This window comes from Paecilomyces variotii, assembly GCF_004022145.1.
Source record: "Paecilomyces variotii strain CBS 101075 chromosome Unknown C8Q69scaffold_1, whole genome shotgun sequence".
Classification (NCBI taxonomy): Eukaryota; Fungi; Ascomycota; class Eurotiomycetes; order Eurotiales; family Thermoascaceae; genus Paecilomyces; species Paecilomyces variotii.
Genome location: NW_021167140.1, coordinates 2,280,687 through 2,303,732, shown reverse-complemented (window position 1 = coordinate 2,303,732; position 23,046 = coordinate 2,280,687). Strand labels below are relative to the sequence as shown.

The window sequence follows — 23,046 nt, the reverse complement described above, 5'->3', positions numbered from 1 at the left end:
ATCGATAGATACTCACCACTTGAGTCAGTCGAATGCTGCGCGCCATGGATATAATGGTGCAGTGCTCGTTTCAGACTTCAGTTTCCTCCTGGTCTCATCTTGATCAGATAATCATTAGCTCTTTTGTTGCTCGCATCAGCTTTGGGAAGTGCTCTACAGCGATCGACCACCACATGCTCGTCGATCAGATCACTTTTTGTTGTTTCTTGAAAGTGTTATACTAGTCTAGGATATTAGTTAAAGGTTTCACGTTATTGTCAGGGAACATCAGCCTTGTTCAGTCCTTTTTTGTCATCTACAAAGAAACCGGTCCACGACAATTTTCTTTCTTTCTCGATCTCTTGTCAACGCACTCGCTTTGCGCCCTCTCTGCCTAGGTAACTGTGGAAGTCGGGTCTGGGTCATCGATATTTCACTCCACTCCTCTGTTACGTTCTGTTCACAACCCGTGATACGTTTCTATCTCTTCTCTTGCATTCCCCAGGTCTAGGAGTCATCTTAATGTCTAAACCTTTAGTTCATGATATCCGGCGCGTCTCTCGAACGTTCTTAGGCGAAAGCATAGCGACTGCTACTTCTCCTCTTCTCAGTCCATCATTCAATGACATTGTTCTCCGGACTCCAACGACGCCGCGCTTACACCAAAATGGCAAACAATATCTAAATCCTAACTCCAGGTTAGCGTCAATACCGCAAGGTTCAAAGGATGACGATGATGCGCGGGATAGAAAGCTTGGTCCCATAACACCTGGCGATGGAGGACTGGCTGTGCTCAGGAATAGCTCTTGGGAGGAAAACACATGGCCGCTATCTCCTCTTACACCACGCCCTATCTCTCCTGGATACACGCCAGCAAACAGTATCACACAGGACAAACTTGGAACCTTTTCCGCCATCAATATCATCATAGGGAAAACGCTTGGCGTGGGCGTCTTCTCAGTTCCGTCATCTATATTTGCTGGTGTTGGTTCGGTTGGAATGTCGCTTTCTGTCTGGATCCTTGGGGCACTTATATCCTTCTGCGGGTTGACGGTCTATCTGGACCTGGGCACCGCGATACCGCGGTCCGGAGGCGAACGAGTATACCTCGAGCGGATCTTTCGCCGCCCTTACATGTTCGCTACTTGCATGTTCATGGCATATGTCGTGCTGCTGGGATTCAGCGCTCCAAACTGCATTGTGCTTGGACAATATGCCGTTTATATCATCGGGGGAACACCGAATGGCTGGAACGCGCGATCCATAGCAGTTGCTGCCATCACCCTCTCATGTTTTATTCACGCCCGTCTGCCGGCAGTGGGTGTGAAAACGATAAATATCCTTGGAATACTCAAGATGCTTATCATCGTCATCGTCGTCGCTTTGGGATTCCTGAGTGCTTTCTGGCAATTGAGCAGCGGGCCTGACGAACATATCATAAACCCGGGGCAGTCCACAGACCAGTCAGACGTTATATCTATTCCCGAAAGTATAGCGCAACAGAACTTCTCCGGCATCTGGGCAGGCTCATCAATGCAACCATATGATTATGCCACGGCTCTTCTCAAAGTGCTTTACTGTTTCAGGGGTTACAACACCGCAAACCAGGTCCTGTCTGAAGTGAAGAACCCCTCGAGAACGCTCCGTGTAGCGGCACCAGTCGCCCTGGCACTTGTCTCCGTCAGCTATATACTGGTGAACATCGCATATTTCCTTGTGGTGGACAAGGACGATTTCAAAGCCTCTGGAGCGATAGTCGGAGCCCATTTCTTCGGCAACATATTCGGTCCTGTCGTTGGAGAACGAATCCTTCCCCTTTTGATCATCCTCAGCGCCTACGGAAACATCGCCGCAACATCATTTGCGCAGAGTCGTGTCAACCAGGAGCTAGGAAAGGACGGACTGCTACCTTTCCCTTCACTCTGGGTTTCTCGTGGCCCCAAAACAGGTACTGATAAAGACCACGCCCCTGTCGCCGGTCTGCTTCTTCACTGGTTAGTTTCCGTGATCGTAATCCTCGTGCCACCAGGAGAGATCTACGCCTTTCTCGTCGACATCGGCGGATACCCAGTTAGTGTCATCAGCGTCTCTGTCGCAGGCGGCTTGCTCTATTTGCACCGTTCCCGGCTCGAATACAGAAAGTCCTCCTCGATCCACTACAGAGCACGTACTGTCTACATTGTCATATTCCTCGTCGCAAACTGCCTTCTTCTCATCCTGCCTTGGATCAGTCCCCTGGGCGGTAAAGGCGACAATTCTTTCCCGTACTATGCCTACCCTGCTACGGGACTTGCAGTACTGGCCTCAGGCGGGTTATACTGGGTTGGGTGGATGTGGTTCGTCAGAAACGCTGCCGCCCAAATCCCAGATGCGATGGGAGTGTACAGACAACATAAAGAACTCGAAGTCGAGATCCCTCTTATGGATGGAATATCGTATGATCATCGGGATCCCTTACAGGAAGAAGAAGAAGAGCCAGACTCCTCGCATTCTTCACAGGATATGTCATCATCATCAAGTTATTAACTATTTCTGCGTAACTATTGTATCAAAAAGGGAGGACGGAGGGAGTTAAGTTTATTCTTTACTTTTCTACTTCTCATAGATAAAAAACAAAAGAGGACAGGATCCTTGGATATCCATGTATGTATGTATGTACATTAGTGTTTGACGAGTTAACTAGCTGTTCCGACTATACAATTGGCGTATTGTATTATATCCACGAGGTGGTCGTCGATATGTCGTTCGCTGATCTCTTGTTTGGTCCTTTCTGAATATCTCTACAGCTAGTAAGTTGAGAGACGATTGGATCTCCCCATTAAGATTTGAAAATAATCAACCGCTAAAAGAATAGAACGCATGCTCTAGGTTGATTAATGACCTGAATGGAAATGATCGAAATATATAAATAGATGAATTGACGATATAGATGCAGGAATACATACTTGTACAGTACAGTACAGTACATATTTTCCTTCATAGGGCTCCTATCGGATTTGCATTCGTTTAATCACTTCCTCTTCCTACCTCGTACTCCCTGAAGCCCTGCTGAGCGGACCCCAGTTCTCTCGCGGATTGATCTGATATCTCACAAGTCGTTTCTTCGTTTGAGCATCGGAGGCTTCTCTTCCTAGTGCTTCATCGAATACGATATTCAGCGTGCTGGGATGTGGTCTCTGAGCAGCCGATGGACTTCCCGCTCTGGATCCGCGAGCAGTCTCCTCCTCGGATGGAGACACCTGCTCTGTGGCATCTTTCATCTCTGTATCTGTTCCAACGGTATCTTTTCCGAGTCGCTGTCGTGCACCGGAGCGGTAGAGCGCAGCTTCGATTTTGGTTGTGAGCTCGTTGATGTTTCTGCCACTTTCCACCGCGGCTGTGATTTCTTGCTTGAGTAGGGATAGTGGGTGGTCCGTTTCGTCAAACTTTCTGAGGTTCTCTCGGCTCTTTTTCATAATCGCTGCGCCTGCGGTTCCGGGCTTGAGGGCTCCCTCTTTTATGGGGGATTTCTGCCGTACCCATTCGCGCATGATTTCCCAGATAACGTCCCAGGGAGCGTCTGTTCGGATGGTGTTTGGTTTGGTGTGGCTGCGAGTTGAACGGTAGCCGAGGTGTCTGAGAGCACCGCGGAAGGCGTCGACGGGCATTGTTTGGGTGTGGAGGACCTTAGACAGAGCGCTGACGCTGAAAAAGAAGGGATGAGGCTCCCGTTGAGCTGGATCCATGCGAGGGATGATGGGGGATCGTTCAGCAGTGACTGTAACGTCCTGTTCCTGACCTGGTTCAGGAGTAGAACCTGGTGTCTTGGAGGGACCCACGTCGAGATCCTCTTCCAGAGCCGTCGTCAGCATGCCTTCGATCCGGTCGACGGTGTGATAAGTGTCTCTGTCAATTCCAGGTAGCATGTCGAGAATCTTTTGGATGAAATGAGGGTTATGAAGAGGTCCTCCCCACATAGGTCCGCCAAGGTGAGTTTTGAAGCCGCAGTGCTCGCAATGCGGCGCTGCTGTTGGGCCTTGCGCGTAGCCGAAAGTCCAGAAAGGATTTCCCTTCTTATCGGGCTTCTGCTTCGTTTGACTGAGAGGCTGGATGGACCAAGCACCACAACCGGAGTCACAGTTATAGACCAGCATCGTGTTGGCTGAGATGAACTTGACCTCTGCGGGAGATTTGTACACGCGGACAAATACTCGGGCATAGAAGTCAATTGATAGTGATAGCAGCGGTTCAATTGCGAGTCCGTATTTTGCAGCAGATGTGGCAAGCGCGTGAAGGATAAGACGCAGCCCACCTTCGTGCGAATGGGAGCCTTTTACGGTGATACCACCGTATAGAGCGAACGCTTTCTCTGGGTATCCATTCGAGGCCCAAACTCCAGCATCTGTGCAAGTCACACACAGGAGACCTCCGTCATTGACTGCCTGTACTGCAGCATCCATGAAGGGAGCGGCAGTGCCATACGGGTCCAGATCAATAACATCAAATCTCCCTTTACGACCACTGTCACCGGAGTCGTGAGGGCCGTTGCGACTGTACATATAGGCACATGCATCGCCGCTGTTTGGTTTCACCTTGTCCTCCACCTTGTTATATTCGATGTTGATCTTCTGCGACTGGACAGCGGAAGGCGATAGGTCGTTTGAGACGATACAAGTCGCAAATGGAATTTCCTTCGCATAACGCAGCGCACGGAGACCCGTAGCAGACAAAGCGTCTAGAATCGTGAAAGACAAAGGCTTCTCCTCCGAGGGAACAGCAACACCACTAGTCTCCGAAGGTTGATCGGCAGTAGCTTCAGAAGTAGCAGCAGCATTATCAACCTGATCAGGGACAACCTTCCCAGCATCCTCATCCCCCTCCTGATTTCCCCTCTTGCGCTTCTTCCCCTTCGCGAATCCATTTTGTGCGATCCTCTGCTTTTTCTTTTCAAGCTTCTCCTTCTTCACAGCCAAGACATGTTCACCGTATGCCTTGATCGCCAACACGCTCAGATCGCGGTTAAATTGCTGAATCGGGTTATAGAACACCGACTGCTGTGTTGTCTCTCCCTTGGGACCTTTCTGTGATTTCTTCGGTGCGTCTTTCGGACGCGGGTTCAGGATATAGGCCAGCCCCTCCTTAACAGCTTCATATTCTTTATCCCCGACCTGAACAATCTGCGGAGCCGCCGCTGCCGCTGGAGAGGGAGAAGCCGTCATGACTGTGGCTTTTGCGGAAAATGATCGTAGCTGGATATATCGAAATGACAGGAGTGGAGGTTCTGCAAACTGTTTCTTGGTCGCTTGGAATATCGTTCGGCGGTTCAGACGATTAGATCGAAATGGTAGTCGCGTGCAGATTGCGCATCGTGCTTTTATATGGTGAAATGAAAATGAAAATGAAAATGAAGGAGCCAGGAACATTGGCTCTAGCTTTGAGAAAATAGGCTCATAAACCGGATGCCAGGCCGTGCATTCTGCAGACCTACAATTGATCGCATTGCGGAGTTTCTAGACGGAAGCATCATTTCTTTGTAAAATTTCGGTGCACGGGCCACATGAGCGGGCTTCTGTGTTAGGCTCCGAACATCTAGAGTAAATAGTAATTGTACTCGGTATAGGTACATGAAAAGACAAACTGAGCTAACATTCTGCATTAATTGCATTCTCTGGTAGTTCATGGAATGGGGACTGATATCTATAAATCATACGCATATTGAACTTATATGATACTTACAAACCTATAACAACTTTAGTGATTCTGTAGAAGTATAACTGTCCAAAAATATACGTTATATTATTAGAATTATCATGTACTCTACATACTTTACAGTCGTTGTCGTTCATCATAGCCAGGCCCCAATCACAGGCACATTTTTATACAGCTCATCCCAATTCTTCGCCTCCCAGCCGGAGCCCTTCCCGCCGTATCCCACGACTCCTAAGCCTCCCGCAAGCCAAAGAGCTGTGCCTAAAGCCGCAATTCCATTGACAATCCACCACATCCGTCTTCGTCGCTTCTGCTGTTCCTGGCTCTCCATATATCCCAGATATCCGCCGTGGATAACGTGTCCTTCTCCGCGACTCTTCCGGGCCGTTGTCACTCTCCAACCCCTCCATGCGGCCCAGCCGCCGACAATATGCCATACTCCGGCAGCCACGAAAATGATATAGTAAAGGCTCCAAAAAACCGGACTCCGTGCGAAGCCATGGGCGACGTATCCGAGTCCGACACCCGAGCTTCCGCCCTCCACTTTCAATGGCACAAGACGGTTCACCAACACATGTGTTCCCAGCAACGGGAGAAGCAAGTATCCCAGTCTCGACTGGACACTCACGACCGGCCAAGACTTGAGGAGGGATCTCTGTGCCCTCGTCTCGGCTCCGTAGAGGCGCGCGCGTCGTCGAGCGCGGATACTCCGTAGGGTCACTCCACTGGCGATGTGCGCGAGAATCGGCACGGTGAGCATGATATGTTCAAGCGGGATGGACTGATATATTGGCCTTGTGAGAAGTAGATAACTCTCACTTGCGGGTACGGAACGTGTCACGAGCGGGATGAGGGAGGTGTTGGCGATGTGAAGAACGAAGAAGGCAGACGGCGGATAGGTGGAATATCTCTGGACTGCGGATACTATTGAAGCGGTTAGTAACAATCATGCTAATTCAAGTCCAATCCACCTGGCTGGGATATGGAGGCCATACGCCAGTAGTCCCACCGATGTCCGCTCAGACCGAGCTTTGGGAATGAGAAATGGGACACCGTCCCATCCCGCTTGGGAGTAGCAGCATCCGCATCTTTGGGGAAATAGCCCCCAGACTCAAGATCTGGGGGTTGATCTTCCACTGGCGATGGATCGAGCTCCTGCATTGAAATCAGAGATCGGGCATCGGCTTCATCCGGTCCGCCGTCCTTCATATTGTTCATGGTTTGGGTGTCTCTCTCGTCAATGGAATTGCAGAGGCTTCATATAAGGAATATTAGTGTACGTAGACTCATTAACTATGAGAAGGGCCCATAACAGTCGGCCATCGGGTGAAGAACAGAGTGCAAAAGAGTTGAGCGTCTATTTCCATGCAATTCCTAGCAGTTTCGCAGAATCCCAGTAAAACAAGCTCGGCCTTGATTTCCCGCGGTTTCCATTGGTCAGCGGTGACTGCGGAGATATGATTGGCCCACCACAGAAACCGGGGAAAACGGTCAGTAGTTCAATCAACTAAATAACAATAACAATAACCACTATTGACCGTTAGACTTGAAAGCTGATATACTACGTAGCACATGCATCGAGGCTCTGTATAATATCAGAAAGATATTCCATAATATTCACCCGTAGGAACAACTGCTGCCAGAGCGTTGGTTTCAGATATAGTAAATCCCGCCAGCTAAAGGCGGTGAGCGACTCCCGGGGCTCTTCCGCTCGGCAGATGGCCGCCATCGCGAAGACATGACCTTCGTACTCTACACTGTTCCTACCCGGAATACATTACGCTAATATCGGCCACAACTGTCGTTCCATGAATTAAATCATCGATTTCAGAAGCGTCATACTGTCATTTTGAAGTTATAACCACAATAATTCCAACAGTCGCCTTTCGACTCTCCAAAGGCCGCACTTGCGCCCCCGCGTTCATCTTCTTGCGTTGCCAAGTTAATCGACCAGAGAACCCCAACGATGGCTCCTGTAAGTCTTTCCGTCTCCTCAATACATGAAATTTGACCAGGCTACTTGAAGAAACAAAACTAACCGTTGCAGCGTGGGTTCACGAACCCAGCACCAAAGGTACCTTTCAACCATCCCAACGGATTCCCGCGCGCATTCTCGATAGCTAACCCTTTCCAGACTGACTCCGCGCGATCAGCACTGAGTTCCTTCACCTGCACACTTTGCAATAAGTCCTACTCGCGCCATCCCGAGTACGAAGCACATATTGGATCCTATGACCACCAACACCGCAAGCGCCTACGGGATCTGAAACAGCTCTCGCGCGATCCAAACGCGGCAGAAAGAGCTAAACAGGATGCAAGGAAGGCAGACGAGGAAGCTGGATTACGCGTTGTCGATACGAAAGAGACAAGTGCGGGAACGAAGACGGGGACCGGTGGTGGCTTTAAGAAGGGGGGATTCAAGAGCTCGTTCACCACCGTCAAGGGACCGGCTGCTCCGGCGCCTCCAGTGAAGAAAAATGTGTTGGCTGATGATGACGAGGATGAAAGTACATCGGCAGATGTGCGAGATCGTGCCAGGTCATCCCAGGTGAAGGAAGTGGATGTCGATGCGGAAAGTGATACGGATGAGGAGTATTATGACCCGAGAAGACCTACGGACTGTCCAGTTGGGTGCGCAGGTATGAACGGAGTTACTGTTTCATGAATTTACTACAGAATATACGACGAGCAAAGTCGCGTGGAGGCGATACGGGCACATGAGGAACCACTGGAATTGATAGGGAAAGGGGTTTCACATACCCGCTGAGCCCCCAAATTCGAGCTTACGAGCGATATCTCCGGTGATCCACAGAAGCGCTCCACTGCACTGAGAGCCAAGCGCTTTCAGGGGACGATATACGCTCCAGTCAGCATGTCTGATCGATCTCCTCGGAAATAGTCGATGCATTGGAAAACGCAGCGGGTTGACACGCCCGAAACACCTCAACCCGCCGGAGTCATATCAAACAGGCTACTGGAGGGGTCTGGAAATGGCCACATCGGATCGTATGTGACCCAGCCAGTCGCTCGCAGAAGGAAATCCATGCATGATGTTTGATGAACAGATACATGTGAACCAACACAGGGAACCTCATTCGGTCATTAGAAGTGGTGAGGGATGTAAAATTGGTAGAACGTTCTAGTCGTACAATTCCTCAGGCTTGACTAGTGAAAAATGAAAGGGTACTGGGCACATGACAATATATTAATAGATCTTGACTCCTCCTGCGCTCCCATCTACAACCGCAGCAGCTTGACGGCCTGGCCGACTACCGTATCCTGCTGAGGGAAGCTCAGCTCCTCCAGCTTGGCAGCGTAGGGGGTGGGGACATCGGCACCGGTAACACGGACGGCAGGGGCAGTCAGGTAGTCGAAGCCGTACTCCATGGCCAGAGCCAGGATCTCGGATGAAACACCGTACATAGGGAAGCCGGATTCGACGGCCATGAGGCGGCCAGTCTTCTTCAAGGACTTCATAATAGTCTCGACGTCGAGGGGCTTGATCGAGCGGAGGTTGATGACTTCAGCCTCGACTCCGTACTTCTGCTTGAGCTCGGCGGCGGCATTGAGCGACAGTCCGACGCAACGGGAGAGAGAAACAATAGTGAGATCCTTTCCAGGAAGCTCAATCTTGGCCTTGCCGATGGGCAGCACAAAGTCGTCCTTCTGAGCAGCCTCGCTCATGGGGAAGGATTGACCGTACATGAGCCTATCTGTGGTCAGCACTCGAGATCATCTGGGACTTAATTGAGCACATACTCATTCTCCAAGAAAACCACAGGGTTGGGGTCCCGAATAGCAGCTTTCAGAAGACCCTTGGCGTCCTCGGCGCTCCAGGGAGCCAGGACCTTGAGACCGGGAATGCTACCATACCAGGCGGAGTAGTCCTGGGAGTGCTGGGCGGCGACACCGGCAGCGAAGCCGTTAGGTCCACGGAAAGTAACGTTGCAGGGCTGGATACCACCAGACATGTAGTGAGTCTTAGCGGCAGAGTTGATGATGTGATCGATGGCTTGCATGGCAAAGTTCATCGTCATGAACTCGCACTGGCCGACATATCTTGTCAGAAACACTGTATCACCAGAGCTTCCAGTCGATCGCTGAACTTACAATCGGGTGCAATCCAGCCAGAGCGGCACCGACGGCCAAACCGCAGAAACCAGCCTCGGTGATAGGAGTGTCAATAACCCTCTTGGGGCCAAAACGGTCTAATAGACCTCGAGTAACTTTGTATCTAGACAAGAAAGTTGTGTCAGCGCCGTCGCCAGGAATCCAATTGTGCGCATGCAGCACCAGAAAGGGAGCCATACGCGCCGTTGTACTGTGCAACCTCCTCACCCAGAATGAAGGTCTTTGGGTTGCTCTCCAGTTCCTCCGCTAGGGCCTCGTTCAGCGCATCTCGGACAGTGACTTCCTTGGTGCCGCTCTCAGTAGCATATTGCCTCGGGCTGAAGATCGATGGCGCACAGGCCGATCGACGAGCAGAGTGACGGACGAAGGAGGAAGCAAGACGAGAGGAAAGCAGGGGAGCTGCTGGGCGGAAAAATCGGGGAGCAGCCATGATGAGTGGTGACACCAGAGCGGAGAGGGCGCGACTGGATAGACCGGAGGGGGATTGACTCCTTGGAAGACGAAGGAACGGAGCAAAGACCGGCTGAGGAGAAAGGCTCGCGCGCACGAGAAAGAAAGGAAGAGAAGAAGAGAGGAAAACCGGCCGAGATAGAGTCGAAGTTCGACTTATCGTTGTTGCTTGAGAAGCGCGAGTCTGTTGGGCCAGCGTTGACTAAGCGTTCTGTATACGCTCACCGGCATGGCCTGGTCTTTTTACCGTTCCGTACCCGTATTTACCCGCCCGATGTCAACACTCCCGCCCGCATTGTCCCCCCTCGCAACCCGGCTATTGTGTATGTTACCGTACCATACGACGGACCTCGGACTGTCGAGCTCTCCTCCCAAGTTCCCCATCCCGAACGGAGCTTCCGCTGATATGCGATGCTTTCCTTCTCTCTCCCTTCCTTAATTCATTCCTCCCCGTCTGATATCACTGGGGATCTCTTATCAGGCATTGTGTGTTCGAGCTGGTCTTGTTCTTGTTCTCGTTCTCCTTCTGATCTCCTTCATCGTCCATGAACATGTTTTGTTATTCCTCCATCTTCCTTTCGCTCGCAACTGCTGTTCTCGCATCCCAGCCTTCCGCATCCGACCCTATCCCCGCGCCGTTGCGGGATTTGACATGGGGCCAGCTCAATTTCCTCCACACTACTGATACCCACGGCTGGCTGGCCGGCCATCTGCAAGAGTATGTCCATCTGGAGCTCGTCCGTGACCTTTCCTCTTCACTTCCGGTGGTTGACTGCGGCTGACCGTAGAGCTGCAGGCCGTCGTTCTCGGCCGATTGGGGTGATTATGTCTCGTTCGCGACTCACATGCGGGAGAAGGCGGAGGCGCAAGGATGGGATCTGTTGGTGATCGATACTGGCGATCGTGTGGAAGGGAACGGCCTGTACGACTCGTCGGAACCGAAGGGAATTTATACAGCGGAAATTCTGAAGCATCAGCACATCGATCTCCTTTCGTCCGGGAACCACGAGCTTTACAAGCAAAACACCTCCGAAGCCGAGTTCTTGACCACGGTTCCTAATTTCAGAGGAAACTATCTCGCATCGAACATCGATATTTACGACCCCCAGACCCAACAATTGGTCCCCTTGGCTCCCCGATTCAAGAAATTTACCACCAAAAACCAGGGAATTCGGATTGTCGCCTTCGGCTTCCTATTTGACTTTACGGGCAACGCCAACAACACGGTAGTACAGCCAGTGGAGGAGACGATCAAAGAGGACTGGTTTCAGGAGGCCATCCGGGATAAGGATGTCGATTTATTCTTGGTGGCAGGTCATGTTCCGGTCCGCTCGAAGGAATATCTGGCGATATTCAAGGAGATCCGAAGTATCCGATGGGACACTCCCATTCAATTCTTCGGTGGCCACTGGCATATCCGAGACTACGTCAAGTACGATGCTCAGGCATATGGCCTGGCCAGCGGCCGCTTCATGGAGACCGTTGGATTCATGTCTATCGATGGTCTCTCTACTGCTGCCAATCCCAGTTCGAAGACGCCCAGCTTCAACCGTAAATATATTGACAACAACCTCTTCTCCTACTATCACCATACCGGCTTGGACGCAGATACGTTCCCCACTGCACATGGGCAGAATGTATCCCGTCTGATTGAAGAATCCCGGCGCGCACTTCATCTTGATCTGGTGCATGGTTGCGCGCCCAAAGATCTTTGGATGACTCGTGCCAAGTATCCAAGTGAAGACAGCATTTACACTTGGTTGGAGAAGGATGTCCTCCCCGGCTCAGTGCACGATGCCTCCCGAGCTGACAAACCCGCACTGGCCATAATCAACACGGGTGCTATCAGGTTTGACATCTTCAAGGGACCATTTACGCAGGACGATGTCTACATTGTGTCCCCGTTCACGAGTGGGTTCCGGTATGTGAAGGACGTCCCTTACAATACTGCCCAAAAGGTTGTGGAGGTCTTGAATAAGCAGCCTCAAGTTTTCACAGAGGCATCTTCCAATGATGCCCGGAGGGTTCCTCTGACCCCTCCAGAGCAGTTGGCCTTCGCCCATGACGTACAGTATGAAGACTTCAATGCGGCGACCTCAATCGACGTGGGGAGAGCCGCATCTCAAGTTCCGCTTTCCGCAGACTCGGAGCCAGAACTGGTTCCTGGCTACACGACACATGACGATGCGGGCGATGATGGCGATGATACCGTCCATTCGCCAATTTCCTTCTACCGCGTTCCTAACTGTATCCAGGCTTTTGTGCCGGGCCCTTCTCAGGGTTCGTCCGAGCCTGAGACTGTAGATCTCGTCTATCTTGACTTTATCGAGCCGTACGTGACGATTGCGGCCAAGTTCGCCGGGCTGGATGTAGACTTCAAAAAGGATGCCGAAGTCTACATGGCAGGGAAGACACTAACCAGCACGATTCTCAGTTGGATCCAAAAGAACTGGCAATGCGAACAGTAGATGGGTCACTGTAACTTCAGTATAACACAACTTTGTTACGTGCAGAAGTGTAGACGACCATAGCATAGCTCGACAGAATATACATAAGAACCACGTCGAGATTTCCAACAAGATCCAACTGTAATCTTACAGAAACTATCAGGCATTAATTTACTCTTCGTAGACAAACACACCCTTTCCACTGCGGAAACCACCCAGGGTACCGTTCACCTCCTCTGCCAGCTCGGTTTCGCCCTTGTCAAAGGTCCACTTGACCTCCTGGACGGGGATGTCCTTGAATTTGCCAGCCCTCGTCAGACGAAGCACGTCGTTGATGGTGTCTTCCTTCAACTCAGGGTGTTTGTCTCCCCACTTGCTCACCCAGAAGCCGCTGAAGACCAAATCCTTGAAGATCAAAAGTCCGGACGGCAGGGCCACTGGCTGCTTGGACATCGCACCGTACGTGACAAGCTGCGATCCGGGAGCAAGAACCTTAGCCAGTGCCGTGGCGTTCTTACCACCGACGCAGTTGAGACCCAGCCGGATGGGCTCCTTGCCCTTGCGGGTGAGCTCATTGACGATCTCCTTGAAGCTGCTCGAAAGCAGCTCCGACTCGGCCACGACGGCCGTAGCGCCCAATTCATACAGATCCTTCTTCAACGCCTCCGTCTCCTCGGGGGTCTGTCGGTCTCGAACTACGTTGAGAGTCTTGATCCCCCACTCCCGCGACAGCTGGATGGCAGCGCGTCCGACGCCGCTGTTGGCGCCGTTCTGGATCAGCCACTCCTCTCCAGCGCGCAGCCAGTCCCAGTTACAGAAATCCTTGATCATGCGGTAGGCAGTCACGGGGTTGACGCTGACGGTACCGACCTGGAGGGGAGTCAAACCCTCCTTGTCGACCTTGATCAGCTTCGACTCGTCCATCTGGGCGTGTGTTCGCCAGGTGCCCTGCCCCGTGCGCTTCATGATCACCCAGTCGCCCTTCTTGAGGTTCTTGACGCCGGAACCGGTTGCGATGACTTCGAAGGCACCCTCATTTCCAGCGACGGCGGACGGCTCGCTCGTGCCCAGCGTGGTCTCGAAGGGTGGTTTGCTGGGGTAGACGCCCTGAATCTGGTTGATATCCGCGGGGTTCAGCGGCGCAGTTAGCAGACGGAGGGTGACCTGCGACCCATGAGGAGGGGCAATTGAGTGCTTATGGAGCCTAGAAATCGTTTCGAGGATCATGTTAGCACGCTATCCCCGCCAAAACGTTGATTGCTGTCGCAGGCACACATACTTGAGCACGTCTTTCGGCTCTCCATACTTCGAGTAGACCAGAGCTTTGGCCTGCTGGTAGCCGTATGCAGAGACGAATCTGCGACCCTCGATCGATTGACCAGCAACCGCCCTCCGGGTTGGCTCCAGACATGTTCGGGTCAGAGGAGATCCCAAACCGAAGGGAGCTGCTGGGACACTGCGGACCCTGTTCGCAGCAGTTCGAAGCGCGCCCCGAGAGAACATGGTGACTGTTGGGAGATATAAGTAACCAATGTTCACTGACCACGAATGCGAGAGAGAAAGATGGATTCGAGTCTTAACTATGATGGTCTGGTCTGGAGCAGCGACTGGAGCAACGACTCGCTCATATCATTATTTATTTAGCGGAAGGCGGAGCGAAGCTTCTCCATAGCCGGGATGACGTTGTCTGCTTTTCTAACTACCGGTCGCTTAAGGGATCTGCTCACCCGAGGTAAGTTAGTTACTTAGACAATGCGATAACTAACTAGTCCGTTTGATATTATTAATATAGGCACATGTTTGGCCACTGTGGAGACGGGGGATGGTTTTATTTTGATATGTAATTATACTGCGTGTGTATATGGATGTTTCTATTGTTATTCCGGCTCTTGATCTTCTTCCATCCTTTCGCAGCTAGTCTTGACGTCTCCCGGTCCAGTTGCCATGCAGCAGATGACATTGGACATCTAGGACTAGTTAGGAGCAAAATAATCAGTCTCAATGCCACAGCTGCCGTCCAAACGGACATTTGTTGGGTTAAATATAGATATTTGCCCATTGTGTGTTCAAGTACAGGCAGGTCATACGAGATTCAGGAGGACTCACCACACACAATTCTATCTAGTGTAATACTAATTCTTCCTTCTTAACGTGTAGCTGTTTAATTGACAGTTCCTCTCCTTAACTTCTGCTGTAGTTCGCAGTTTACCATAACTACTAAATACATACTCCAACCAACCAAAGGCTCGATGCACGGACCACGCGCGGACTGGACTCTCCATCTCCGCTGCGGGAGAAAGAAATGCAAGTGTAAACCTCATCTAAGCGATATATCCCCAGGCATAAATAAATGTCTGTCCTGCGCGAGGCAGAAAGATGCATCGTTAACCAGCAGAAACATGCTGGCCTCAATGCCTTCATCACGCCGTTGCAGCGCTCCGGTCCGTGGTTGGACTCCGTGAGGGATGCGGATGCGCGGAGACAGCATGGTAAGGAGGGGAGCTCTTACGTCCTCATTCCTAATGTTCTCTTTCAAAAGGAGATCGTTGCTAATTTGAATTTTGATGGTGATTAAGGAAATCCACGCTCTCCCCTCGACGGAAAACTCGTCGCTGTGAAAGATAACATCTGCACGCGCGACTTACCGACCACATGCGCTTCGGGGATCCTAGAAAAGTTCAACAGCCCCTTCAACGCAACGGTCGTTGAGAAGTTAGGCAGTGCAGGAGCGGTAGTTGCAGGGAAGACGAACCTTGATGAATTTGGCATGGGGTCTCATTCGACACAGTCCTGGTTCGGTCCAGTTAAGCAACATCGGAAGGATGGCGGTCATGAGTTATCTGCGGGTGGAAGCTCTGGCGGCAGTGCTGTTGCGGTTGCTACGGAGCAATGTTATGCGTATGTTCTGCTTGATGTCATTACTTGCTTCTAGTTGCTATTGCTAAGATCATCTTAGGGCCTTGGGAACGGATACTGGTGGTTCAGTACGGCTTCCGGCCGCTTATACTGGAACGGTGGGCTTCAAGCCCTCATACGGGCTCATCTCGCGATGGGGAGTGGTTCCCTATGCAAATTCTCTCGATACAGTTGGTATTATTGCCAGGAATACAGCTGCAGTGCGCGAGGTCTTTGGTATGTCTGTCCCTTCATGAAAACCAGATCTGGCTGTAACAAGTCAAGTCTGCTTACATGACTCCAGATGTTCTCAACTACCATGAACCTCGAGATCCTACAAGTCTCTCACAATCGACACGCTCCCGAATCATAGATCAGCTAGCTGAGTCGTCCTTGTCGAAGCGGCTAGTCTCGCGGCCCCTTCGAGTGGGTGTCCCTGTCGAATACAACATCTCTGAACTAGCACCGCCTGTCCGTGATGCCTGGCTCTCATCCCTGCGCCATCTTCAAAAACAAGGCCACACAATCCATCCAGTTTCTCTACCGGCAACAAAGCTGGCGCTATCAGCATACTATGTCATTGCCCCGGCAGAGGCATCCTCCAACCTGGCCAAATACGACGGTATCCGTTACGGCAGTCGCGCAGAAGGCCCAGACAGCGGAGGTGACCCCGATGGATATCTCTACGCCCGCACGCGAGGAGATAAATTCGGCCCAGAGGTCCAGAGACGAATACTGCTCGGAGCCTTCACGTTAAGCGCCCACGCGATGGACAATTACTTCATCCAAGCTCAGAAAGTCCGTCGTCTCGTCCAGAACGACTTTGATAATACCTTCACCCGGCCTAATCCGCTTGCTTCTTCTCCCTCCTCATCCTCCTCCTCCCAAACCTCCACAGCGGAACCAACTCCCCAAAAACACCCAGACAATCTCGGCGTGGACGTCCTCATCTCCCCCACCGCTCCTTCGTACCCCCCACACCTCTCCTCCCTAACAGACCCCAACATCCCCCCCGTCAACGCCTACATCAACGACGTCTTCACCGTTCCTGCAAGCTTGGCCGGATTACCAGCCATATCCGTGCCTATCCGCAACCCCGAAAACGAGCACGGCACAGACATGATCGGTATTCAGGTAATCGGCCAATTCGGCGATGACGACCTGGTGATGAAAGTCGGTAATATATTAGAAGATGCGAGAACGGATTAAGGTCGAAGTTTCACGTTTTGTCTATGATGAATATTTATCTCCATGGCTTGGCTTGGCTGGGCTTGGATTAGATTGTATGTGTACAGTGTTAGTTATCGCTGCAGGCTGGCTGCAGCTGGGAACTTTTTCTTCTGAGGTTTAATCAGCCTCGATGTATGATTAAGAATGTCACCTGATATCAAATTACAATGACAGTTAGAGGATAGCTATAATAGCTACCTGATCACTGCAAGGGACTATTCCTGGAAGGTAAAAGGAGGATTGGAAAAGTCCAAACGCGGCTTTTTCTTGAGAACATATTCGCGTACATACATACAGGGGAATAGAAGAAAACCACCAAATCCATAATCCGTAATCGTACAGCACAATGTGAAAGCCACATCACTTTGCTGAAAAGGAGCAGTTAAAAAACAAGCTCTTGAAAAGGTATCCCGTAAGCCATCTATTCCCATGGAGAGCAAAACCAACACCATTTTTAACAACCAGGAGCGGCCAGATAGCCTTTTCCGAAGAGACCAGACTGAAAATGAGAGCGAGATGCTGTAGAGGACAATATTAAGAGAGGATGTGCCCCGGGACTATTCAAGGGATGTGACCACTGAAAGATGGTTGCCACGGTCAGGTCATCTCAACATCCTTGTCATCTGCGCCATCAACTCCTGCGCCCACAGGACCGGCGTCTGGCGTGCTTACTGCGTCCACGCTCATTCCATCTTCGTTACCGATATGACTGAGATGATGACCGGCAGGTTCATCATGGTCCCCATCCGCAGGCGCAGAGCGAGTAGATGATGCGGCAGCAGCCTGGTAAACGGCTCCCACGCCGCCGTTAGCCACATCCGCGCCTCCAATGCCACCGGTTCCCTGACCGTCAAAGCCCGTATTGCGCGCGACAATGTCTCCCTCCAGGCCACCCCACAGGAACATAGCTTCGACTTCATCAATGATGTCAGCGAGGACATCTTCCACGATCTGATCGTTGAATCTCTCTCCAATAGCACGGATCGGCTGGCCGTCCTCCGTGGTTGAAGGGGGACCAACCCACCAGGGTCCTTCGAAACGACATTCCACCGCACCTCCCCCATAGCAGCTGACGGCGGGGAAGTACCCAATCATGCCATCGTCTGCATTTTCTCTTTCGCCAATACCAAGGTTGTTCGACCCGTTGGCCAGTCGACTGGCGGGCGGAAGGAAGGCGTAGAGCTCTTTGAAAGGCGTACCCATCTTGACGCCATTCTTGAAGATAGTGATGCTAGAACCAGGCAGGGTACGAAGAGACGGATCTTCGCTGTTCAGAGGTGATGGTGGGCCGAAGGTGGGGGTCTCCTTCAGGTTGAATGCGTAGTCTCGAAGATGTTTGGTTGGGAAGATATTGGACTGTTGCCAGCAGAAATCTGATTTGAGGTGAAATGGGATACGGTCGCGGATCATATTGGTATAGTAAGGTTGGTCAGAGTGGAGGTTCTTGCCATCGCCATCGACAGCGGGGTCATAGGTGCCTTCGACGACTTTCTTGTGGAGGGAGAGAGGTGGAAGAGTAATAAGCATGCCTATCACGTCGCCCTCGTGAATGGCCTCTCCCTTGGGGAAGAAATACTCGCAGCGCATCCGATTGACAACTTCGCCATTCACGTCACGTATGCCGTAACCATAGCAGTCAACCCCAACGTTGACGTCGAGTTCAGCTTCACGCCGTGCAAAACCGAGGCGAACATGTCCGCGAGACGTGGAGTCAGAACCAGCGCTCGACACACGCCGTGCTGGATCGACGATGCCACTCACGACGCGAGCTTCGTAATAATAAGACCCCTCTCTTGCACAGACGTTGGCACGAGCAGTGTGCCAGGGCTCGTTGGTCGTAACGGCCAAAGCATCTTGGGTGAAGGTGATCGCAGCAGGAGAATCCTCAAAGCTGAATCGAGCATGATAAGGCGGGACATCAGTTTGGCGGTACTTGATGTGTGGAAATCCGGGATCGGCAACGGCATAGCTGTAACGGAAGCCGTTCTTGTTTGTGAGTTTATCGACGACTTCGTAGAAACGCCAACTCTGGTTGAGGACATCAGAAGTCTTCTGATACACAAAGTTCAGATGACGGGGCTGCGCGGGTAGGAGGTCAGAGGGACGAGGATCGGCAAGGAGCATAGGACGAAGGATCGAAAGAGCAGAAGAGGGGACAGCTGAGCTGTGAGCAATGACGGCTTTCTTTTTAGGGGGCATATTGTCCTGATCAAGGCCTTTTGCCTCGCGTTTTTTGCGACTATCGCGTTTATTTCGTTTGGATCTGGCACTATCGGCTGCCAGGGAGGGAGCAGGAGATGATTTCGCATGGTCTGCCATTGTGTTGCTAGTTTCTTGACCGTTGGTGGATGCAGGGGCTGGAGAGTTGATGCTAGAAGGCGGTACAGAGGAGCCCGCTTGTTGGTGAGACGCCATTTTCGAAATAGAAGGAAATAGCCGCCTGGTACAGGCCGAGCAACACAACCACAATAGAGCAATAAAAATAATCTGTTAGATGCTGACCGATGGCACACCGCTCGAGCTCCTAGAAAGACGACTCGCCTTCCTGGTTTTCTTCCTCGTACCTTTCCTCGTATTCTCCGGGGTTATACGAGTAGTACTGACTGCCGAATTCTACTTCTGTGCCTGCCCCTGTTTGCTGTTCTCCCAGAACCGGGTAGTCCTCTTCTGGGAAGAAAGGCCACTGGTCAGACGTGGTGGGGAAATCCTCGAAAGCCGGGCCGGCAGCTTGATCAGAGGAATAGGCGGAGGAAGGGGCAGGGAAATTGTTGGCAGCAGGCGTATGCTGATTTAGACTGGTGAGATGACCGAAGTCAGGAAGAGTAGGAAGAAGAGGACCAGGACCAAGGGCCGGGGCTGGGGCCAGAGTTGGAGCAAAAGAGGGAGCGAGGCCGGCTGGCGCAAGGCCAGGAGGGTATGCAGGGAGCGCAGGGCCGGTATAAAATTGGTCGAAGCGTTGGAGAGTATATGGCAGCACTCTGCCCTCGTTGATTGCCCTGACTGCCGCTTCCCTGAGTTCGGGAATGAGAGGACGCGGGGTTTGCAGCTGTGAATGATCACCAATGTCAGCATCTTTCTTTGTCAAGCATAAGTCTATCCAAATCTCCAAATCTCCCACCTGGATAGCCTCCACAATGGGAACCATGGGCGAAAAGTATAGCGGAACCACTCACATTCGGATTATTTATACAGCACGTAAAGTCCTCAAAGGGATGATCCGGGTGCATGCCCCTAGAGCCGTCCCTCCCACTGTGATGATCACGGAGGCCCTTGAAGCGGGTTGCCGTGCTGCCGCAGTGTGCGCAGCCCCAAAGAAGCCTTCCCCCAAATGCGGCAGCTTCCTTGACCCAAAGGCTCGAAGCTTCGCCCGCCGCGCCGGGCCTCAACGGATCTCGAGGGGCCCAGCGAGTCCCTGCTGACTCCGGTAAGACTGGAGGTTGGTTGGCTGGAGCAGCCGCCGGAGCAGCAGTAACTGCTGCGAGTTAGTATATATATGTATATAAGATAATGTACAATCGCACTCGAATATATATAAAACAGACAGAGCAAGAAGAGGTGCGCGTTAGGTCAGTGTATATAGAGATACAGAGAACGAGTGCGATGCGGGGAGAAGTTCGTCCTCGAGGAAGAGCAGCTAAATATATAAAGCGGAGGGCAGAACTTACACGGTTGGGAATGAGACGCCATTGTCGAAGGCGGTGAGAGTCTTGTTTTGCTGGTCAAAATATCCGAACAGCACGTGCTGAGATCAGAATCAGGACTAGCGAGGCGCTGTGTGCAAGGCGGTGAGGAAGATAGCCAGAAGAGTAGCCAGTAAGCGTGGGTTGCGATGAAGGCGGTGAGGAGAGGAGGAGTATCCAGAGAATATTTATGAAGGGAATGTCCAACAATCTCAGGCGATTGGTGAATGGAATCTGGTCAAGTTGCAGGAAATGGCCGACAGTTTTGACTAGATAGAGCTTTTCCCTTTCAGGGTGAGTGTGTTCCCCTTCACGCGGGTCTTTCACTCTTCCAGCTTCACTTGCTAAGCACCCCTCTTCATTCATCACTAGACAACATACCGTACAATGATCAGCCTGGCATAGATACATAGGACATTGCCTTTTAGCGCTGTTCTTTCTAATTCCTTGTTTGTTGAAAGGATATTGTGCGATATCCTCTTCTCCTGCTATTCATTGTTAGGTCTATAAGCAATGTCCATTATCCAGGTCACCCTGAGGGCGCTATTATAATGGTGTCTACGAGGACCAAATCGTCCATGGCTTTGTTGAGCAGATCAGATAGGTCCCAGTCCTAGCTGCGGGATTGAGCGGACTATAATAGACGATGGTATACGACGTAGAAGAACACTGACATGTCGCAGATCTTGAAGACGAGAGCAGTAGACATCAAGTTCTGGAAACAAGCATATATCCCCAGATTGAAGTATATACAAATCAATTCCCGCTCAATCCGTACCCATCACTCCCAATTCTTTTAACAGCACAGCTCTGGTCGTCTCTGCAAAGGCCTGCATCTGTTCTGGCGCATGGAAAGCCTTGTTATAAACAATCTGCAAATTCAAACAGTCTCTAAAAGTCCACACAAAGCAAACAGCCTGCCGAGTCAGCATTTCCAGCCCAACGCTGATTGCCTGCACTCGAATGGACGAATTCGGCGTGCCGTACTCACGGCGTATCCATTTTTCGATCACGCCGATACTGCTTATATCTACCTCGCTAGGTGGCTTCTCCTCTGTTTCAGGACTGTTGCGTAGTAGATCGCATAGGAGTCGTGCATACTCGCGATGGCCACCCAGGTATTCTGGCGAGATAGCTGTGCGATATTCCTGCCGATATTTCTGCGCATGCGTTGCCCAGTTCTCTGCTGGGCTTACTTGTGCCATCCATCCAGTTGTCAGAAGCATGGAGGCATACTCCGGTCCACTGTATGGCTTTGGCATATATGGCCGCAGGGTGAACCGGATTGTGCTGGTGTAGTGTCTATCACGCTGTGATGGGTCTGCGAGTTGGAAATTCGCTGCCGCGATGCTGGCATGTACAGCAGCGGTCACGCTCAGGTCTCGGGATCGTACAGCCTCCACTACTGCTGCGGTTGTCTGTGGTGACAGCGTGACGCATACACATCGGGTTCCCCTTGGTATAGTAGTGCTGTCCCCCAGGCAAGGAATCCCTATAGCGCCTGCTGCTAGACCAAACGTCTCGAAGGCTTTTCTTCCTTGTGCGGCTTGCGCGCTTGATGGTTCCTCTGGTACTGCAGCTGCTTCTTCCACGCTTGGTGGTAGGGAACCAACTTCTTGTCCCCACGGGAGAGCAGTCCATGGATCTTGTGGTAGATCTGGCCGTGCTAAAAGCTCCAGAAGCGCATTGAGAAGCATCATCGTTCCAACTCCATCGGAGCGCCAATGCGCTGTGTGCCCGAGGATCTCGCGGCTCTTGGGCAAGAAGTACAATTGTGCATATGGCGTAGGCTTTAGTGTCGTGATGAGTTCAGACGTAGATGGTGCATCTGATACCACTGTGAATGTCTTGTCGACCCAGTCCTGGAGCGCTATCTTGGACAGGGGCACTGTATACCGCAGATGGTTGCCCTCCGGCTCGGCTGCCAGGCTGGGATGTTGGAAGCGCAAATGAGCCCAGGCCCGCCGCAGCTGGGCAGCGAGGAATTCATCATCATCATCGAAAGAGCCAGTTGTGTCTATTTTTGCCGTGAAGTTGACTGCCCAGTGTTCACGCTGCAAACTAAGGCCTGAATCACCGATGAGCTTCAGGAAAGTCTCGTTCTCGCCCAAGGGGCGAGAAAAGACATTATCTTCACTTTGGCTCCACGGCATGGTTGCCTTGTATAATATTGCTATATTTCTACTCTAGTTCGTTCTGGATAAGCTTTTATATTTCCTTACAGGTGGCCTTGCCTAAAGCAGCGGCATAATTGACGCGGGGCAGGGGGCTGATATCGGACTGCAACAGGCTGAAGATAGAAAGTCAGTCAAATTATACTTATCAACTAACTGTAGTGCACAGAATTCATCGTGGCTTCGCATTAATTATGCGTATTTTCCTTTCTATCGAGTCAGCCGCATTGACATTAAACCAAGACTTAGGCCACCTGCCGCTATCGGGTCGTCAGCTAAGCTTGACAATCATCCCTATTGTCGTTGCACAAAGGCCACACGCATGGTAATCTGTAATATCATCCGTTTACAACTTGTTCTTCGTGCTTAGCT

General features: G+C 51.5%; 10 protein-coding genes across 10 annotated transcripts; 4 read left to right on the top strand and 6 right to left on the bottom strand.

The window, feature by feature from the left end:
* Positions 1 to 137: 137 nt before the first annotated feature.
* On the top strand, positions 138 to 2,754 carry C8Q69DRAFT_30340 (amino acid transporter-like protein). The gene has a single exon (XM_028627178.1). The coding sequence runs from the start codon at positions 502 to 504 to the stop codon at positions 2,503 to 2,505; it is 2,004 nt and encodes a 667-aa protein (XP_028489243.1). The 5' UTR covers positions 138 to 501; the 3' UTR covers positions 2,506 to 2,754.
* On the bottom strand, positions 2,609 to 7,070 carry C8Q69DRAFT_411540 (putative N2,N2-dimethylguanosine tRNA methyltransferase). Its single transcript, XM_028628309.1, has 3 exons — positions 6,663 to 7,070; positions 5,894 to 6,591; positions 2,609 to 5,252 (listed from the first exon to the last, which is right to left on the bottom strand). Exons 1-3 carry the CDS (start codon positions 6,883 to 6,885, stop codon positions 3,003 to 3,005), a joined length of 3,171 nt encoding a protein of 1,056 aa, XP_028489242.1. The 5' UTR covers positions 6,886 to 7,070; the 3' UTR covers positions 2,609 to 3,002.
* A 563-nt stretch (positions 7,071 to 7,633) lies between these two features.
* On the top strand, positions 7,634 to 8,332 carry C8Q69DRAFT_503121 (hypothetical protein; the record flags this gene model as incomplete). The annotated part of the gene is made up of 3 exons (XM_028632460.1): positions 7,634 to 7,642; positions 7,715 to 7,741; positions 7,802 to 8,332. 3 exons carry the CDS (start codon positions 7,634 to 7,636, stop codon positions 8,330 to 8,332), a joined length of 567 nt encoding a protein of 188 aa, XP_028489241.1.
* A 407-nt stretch (positions 8,333 to 8,739) lies between these two features.
* Positions 8,740 to 10,506, bottom strand: C8Q69DRAFT_30275 (putative pyruvate dehydrogenase E1 beta subunit PdbA). Its single transcript, XM_028627174.1, has 4 exons — positions 9,978 to 10,506; positions 9,778 to 9,901; positions 9,427 to 9,713; positions 8,740 to 9,376 (listed from the first exon to the last, which is right to left on the bottom strand). Exons 1-4 carry the CDS (start codon positions 10,226 to 10,228, stop codon positions 8,905 to 8,907), a joined length of 1,134 nt encoding a protein of 377 aa, XP_028489240.1. The 5' UTR covers positions 10,229 to 10,506; the 3' UTR covers positions 8,740 to 8,904.
* An 11-nt stretch (positions 10,507 to 10,517) lies between these two features.
* C8Q69DRAFT_451726 (Metallo-dependent phosphatase-like protein) lies at positions 10,518 to 12,793 on the top strand. Its single transcript, XM_028629511.1, has 2 exons — positions 10,518 to 10,966; positions 11,045 to 12,793. The coding sequence occupies exons 1-2, from the start codon at positions 10,794 to 10,796 to the stop codon at positions 12,714 to 12,716; spliced, it is 1,845 nt and encodes a 614-aa protein (XP_028489239.1). The 5' UTR covers positions 10,518 to 10,793; the 3' UTR covers positions 12,717 to 12,793.
* On the bottom strand, positions 12,792 to 14,379 carry C8Q69DRAFT_30226 (hypothetical protein). Its single transcript, XM_028627165.1, has 2 exons — positions 13,975 to 14,379; positions 12,792 to 13,899 (listed from the first exon to the last, which is right to left on the bottom strand). Exons 1-2 carry the CDS (start codon positions 14,196 to 14,198, stop codon positions 12,867 to 12,869), a joined length of 1,257 nt encoding a protein of 418 aa, XP_028489238.1. The 5' UTR covers positions 14,199 to 14,379; the 3' UTR covers positions 12,792 to 12,866.
* On the bottom strand, positions 14,163 to 14,820 carry C8Q69DRAFT_451724 (hypothetical protein). The gene has a single exon (XM_028629510.1). The coding sequence runs from the start codon at positions 14,752 to 14,754 to the stop codon at positions 14,524 to 14,526; it is 231 nt and encodes a 76-aa protein (XP_028489237.1). The 5' UTR covers positions 14,755 to 14,820; the 3' UTR covers positions 14,163 to 14,523.
* A 103-nt stretch (positions 14,821 to 14,923) lies between these two features.
* C8Q69DRAFT_451723 (A subunit of putative glutamyl-tRNA amidotransferase) lies at positions 14,924 to 17,035 on the top strand. The gene is made up of 4 exons (XM_028629509.1): positions 14,924 to 15,184; positions 15,272 to 15,593; positions 15,652 to 15,827; positions 15,895 to 17,035. Exons 1-4 carry the CDS (start codon positions 15,046 to 15,048, stop codon positions 16,797 to 16,799), a joined length of 1,542 nt encoding a protein of 513 aa, XP_028489236.1. The 5' UTR covers positions 14,924 to 15,045; the 3' UTR covers positions 16,800 to 17,035.
* Positions 17,036 to 17,417: 382 nt separating this feature from the next.
* Positions 17,418 to 20,507, bottom strand: C8Q69DRAFT_494918 (hypothetical protein; the record flags this gene model as incomplete). The annotated part of the gene is made up of 4 exons (XM_028632220.1): positions 17,418 to 19,191; positions 19,385 to 19,866; positions 19,994 to 20,292; positions 20,486 to 20,507. 4 exons carry the CDS (start codon positions 20,505 to 20,507, stop codon positions 17,418 to 17,420), a joined length of 2,577 nt encoding a protein of 858 aa, XP_028489235.1.
* Positions 20,508 to 20,980: 473 nt separating this feature from the next.
* C8Q69DRAFT_30195 (hypothetical protein) lies at positions 20,981 to 22,828 on the bottom strand. The gene has a single exon (XM_028627161.1). The coding sequence runs from the start codon at positions 22,651 to 22,653 to the stop codon at positions 21,268 to 21,270; it is 1,386 nt and encodes a 461-aa protein (XP_028489234.1). The 5' UTR covers positions 22,654 to 22,828; the 3' UTR covers positions 20,981 to 21,267.
* Between the last annotated feature and the right edge of the window lie 218 nt (positions 22,829 to 23,046).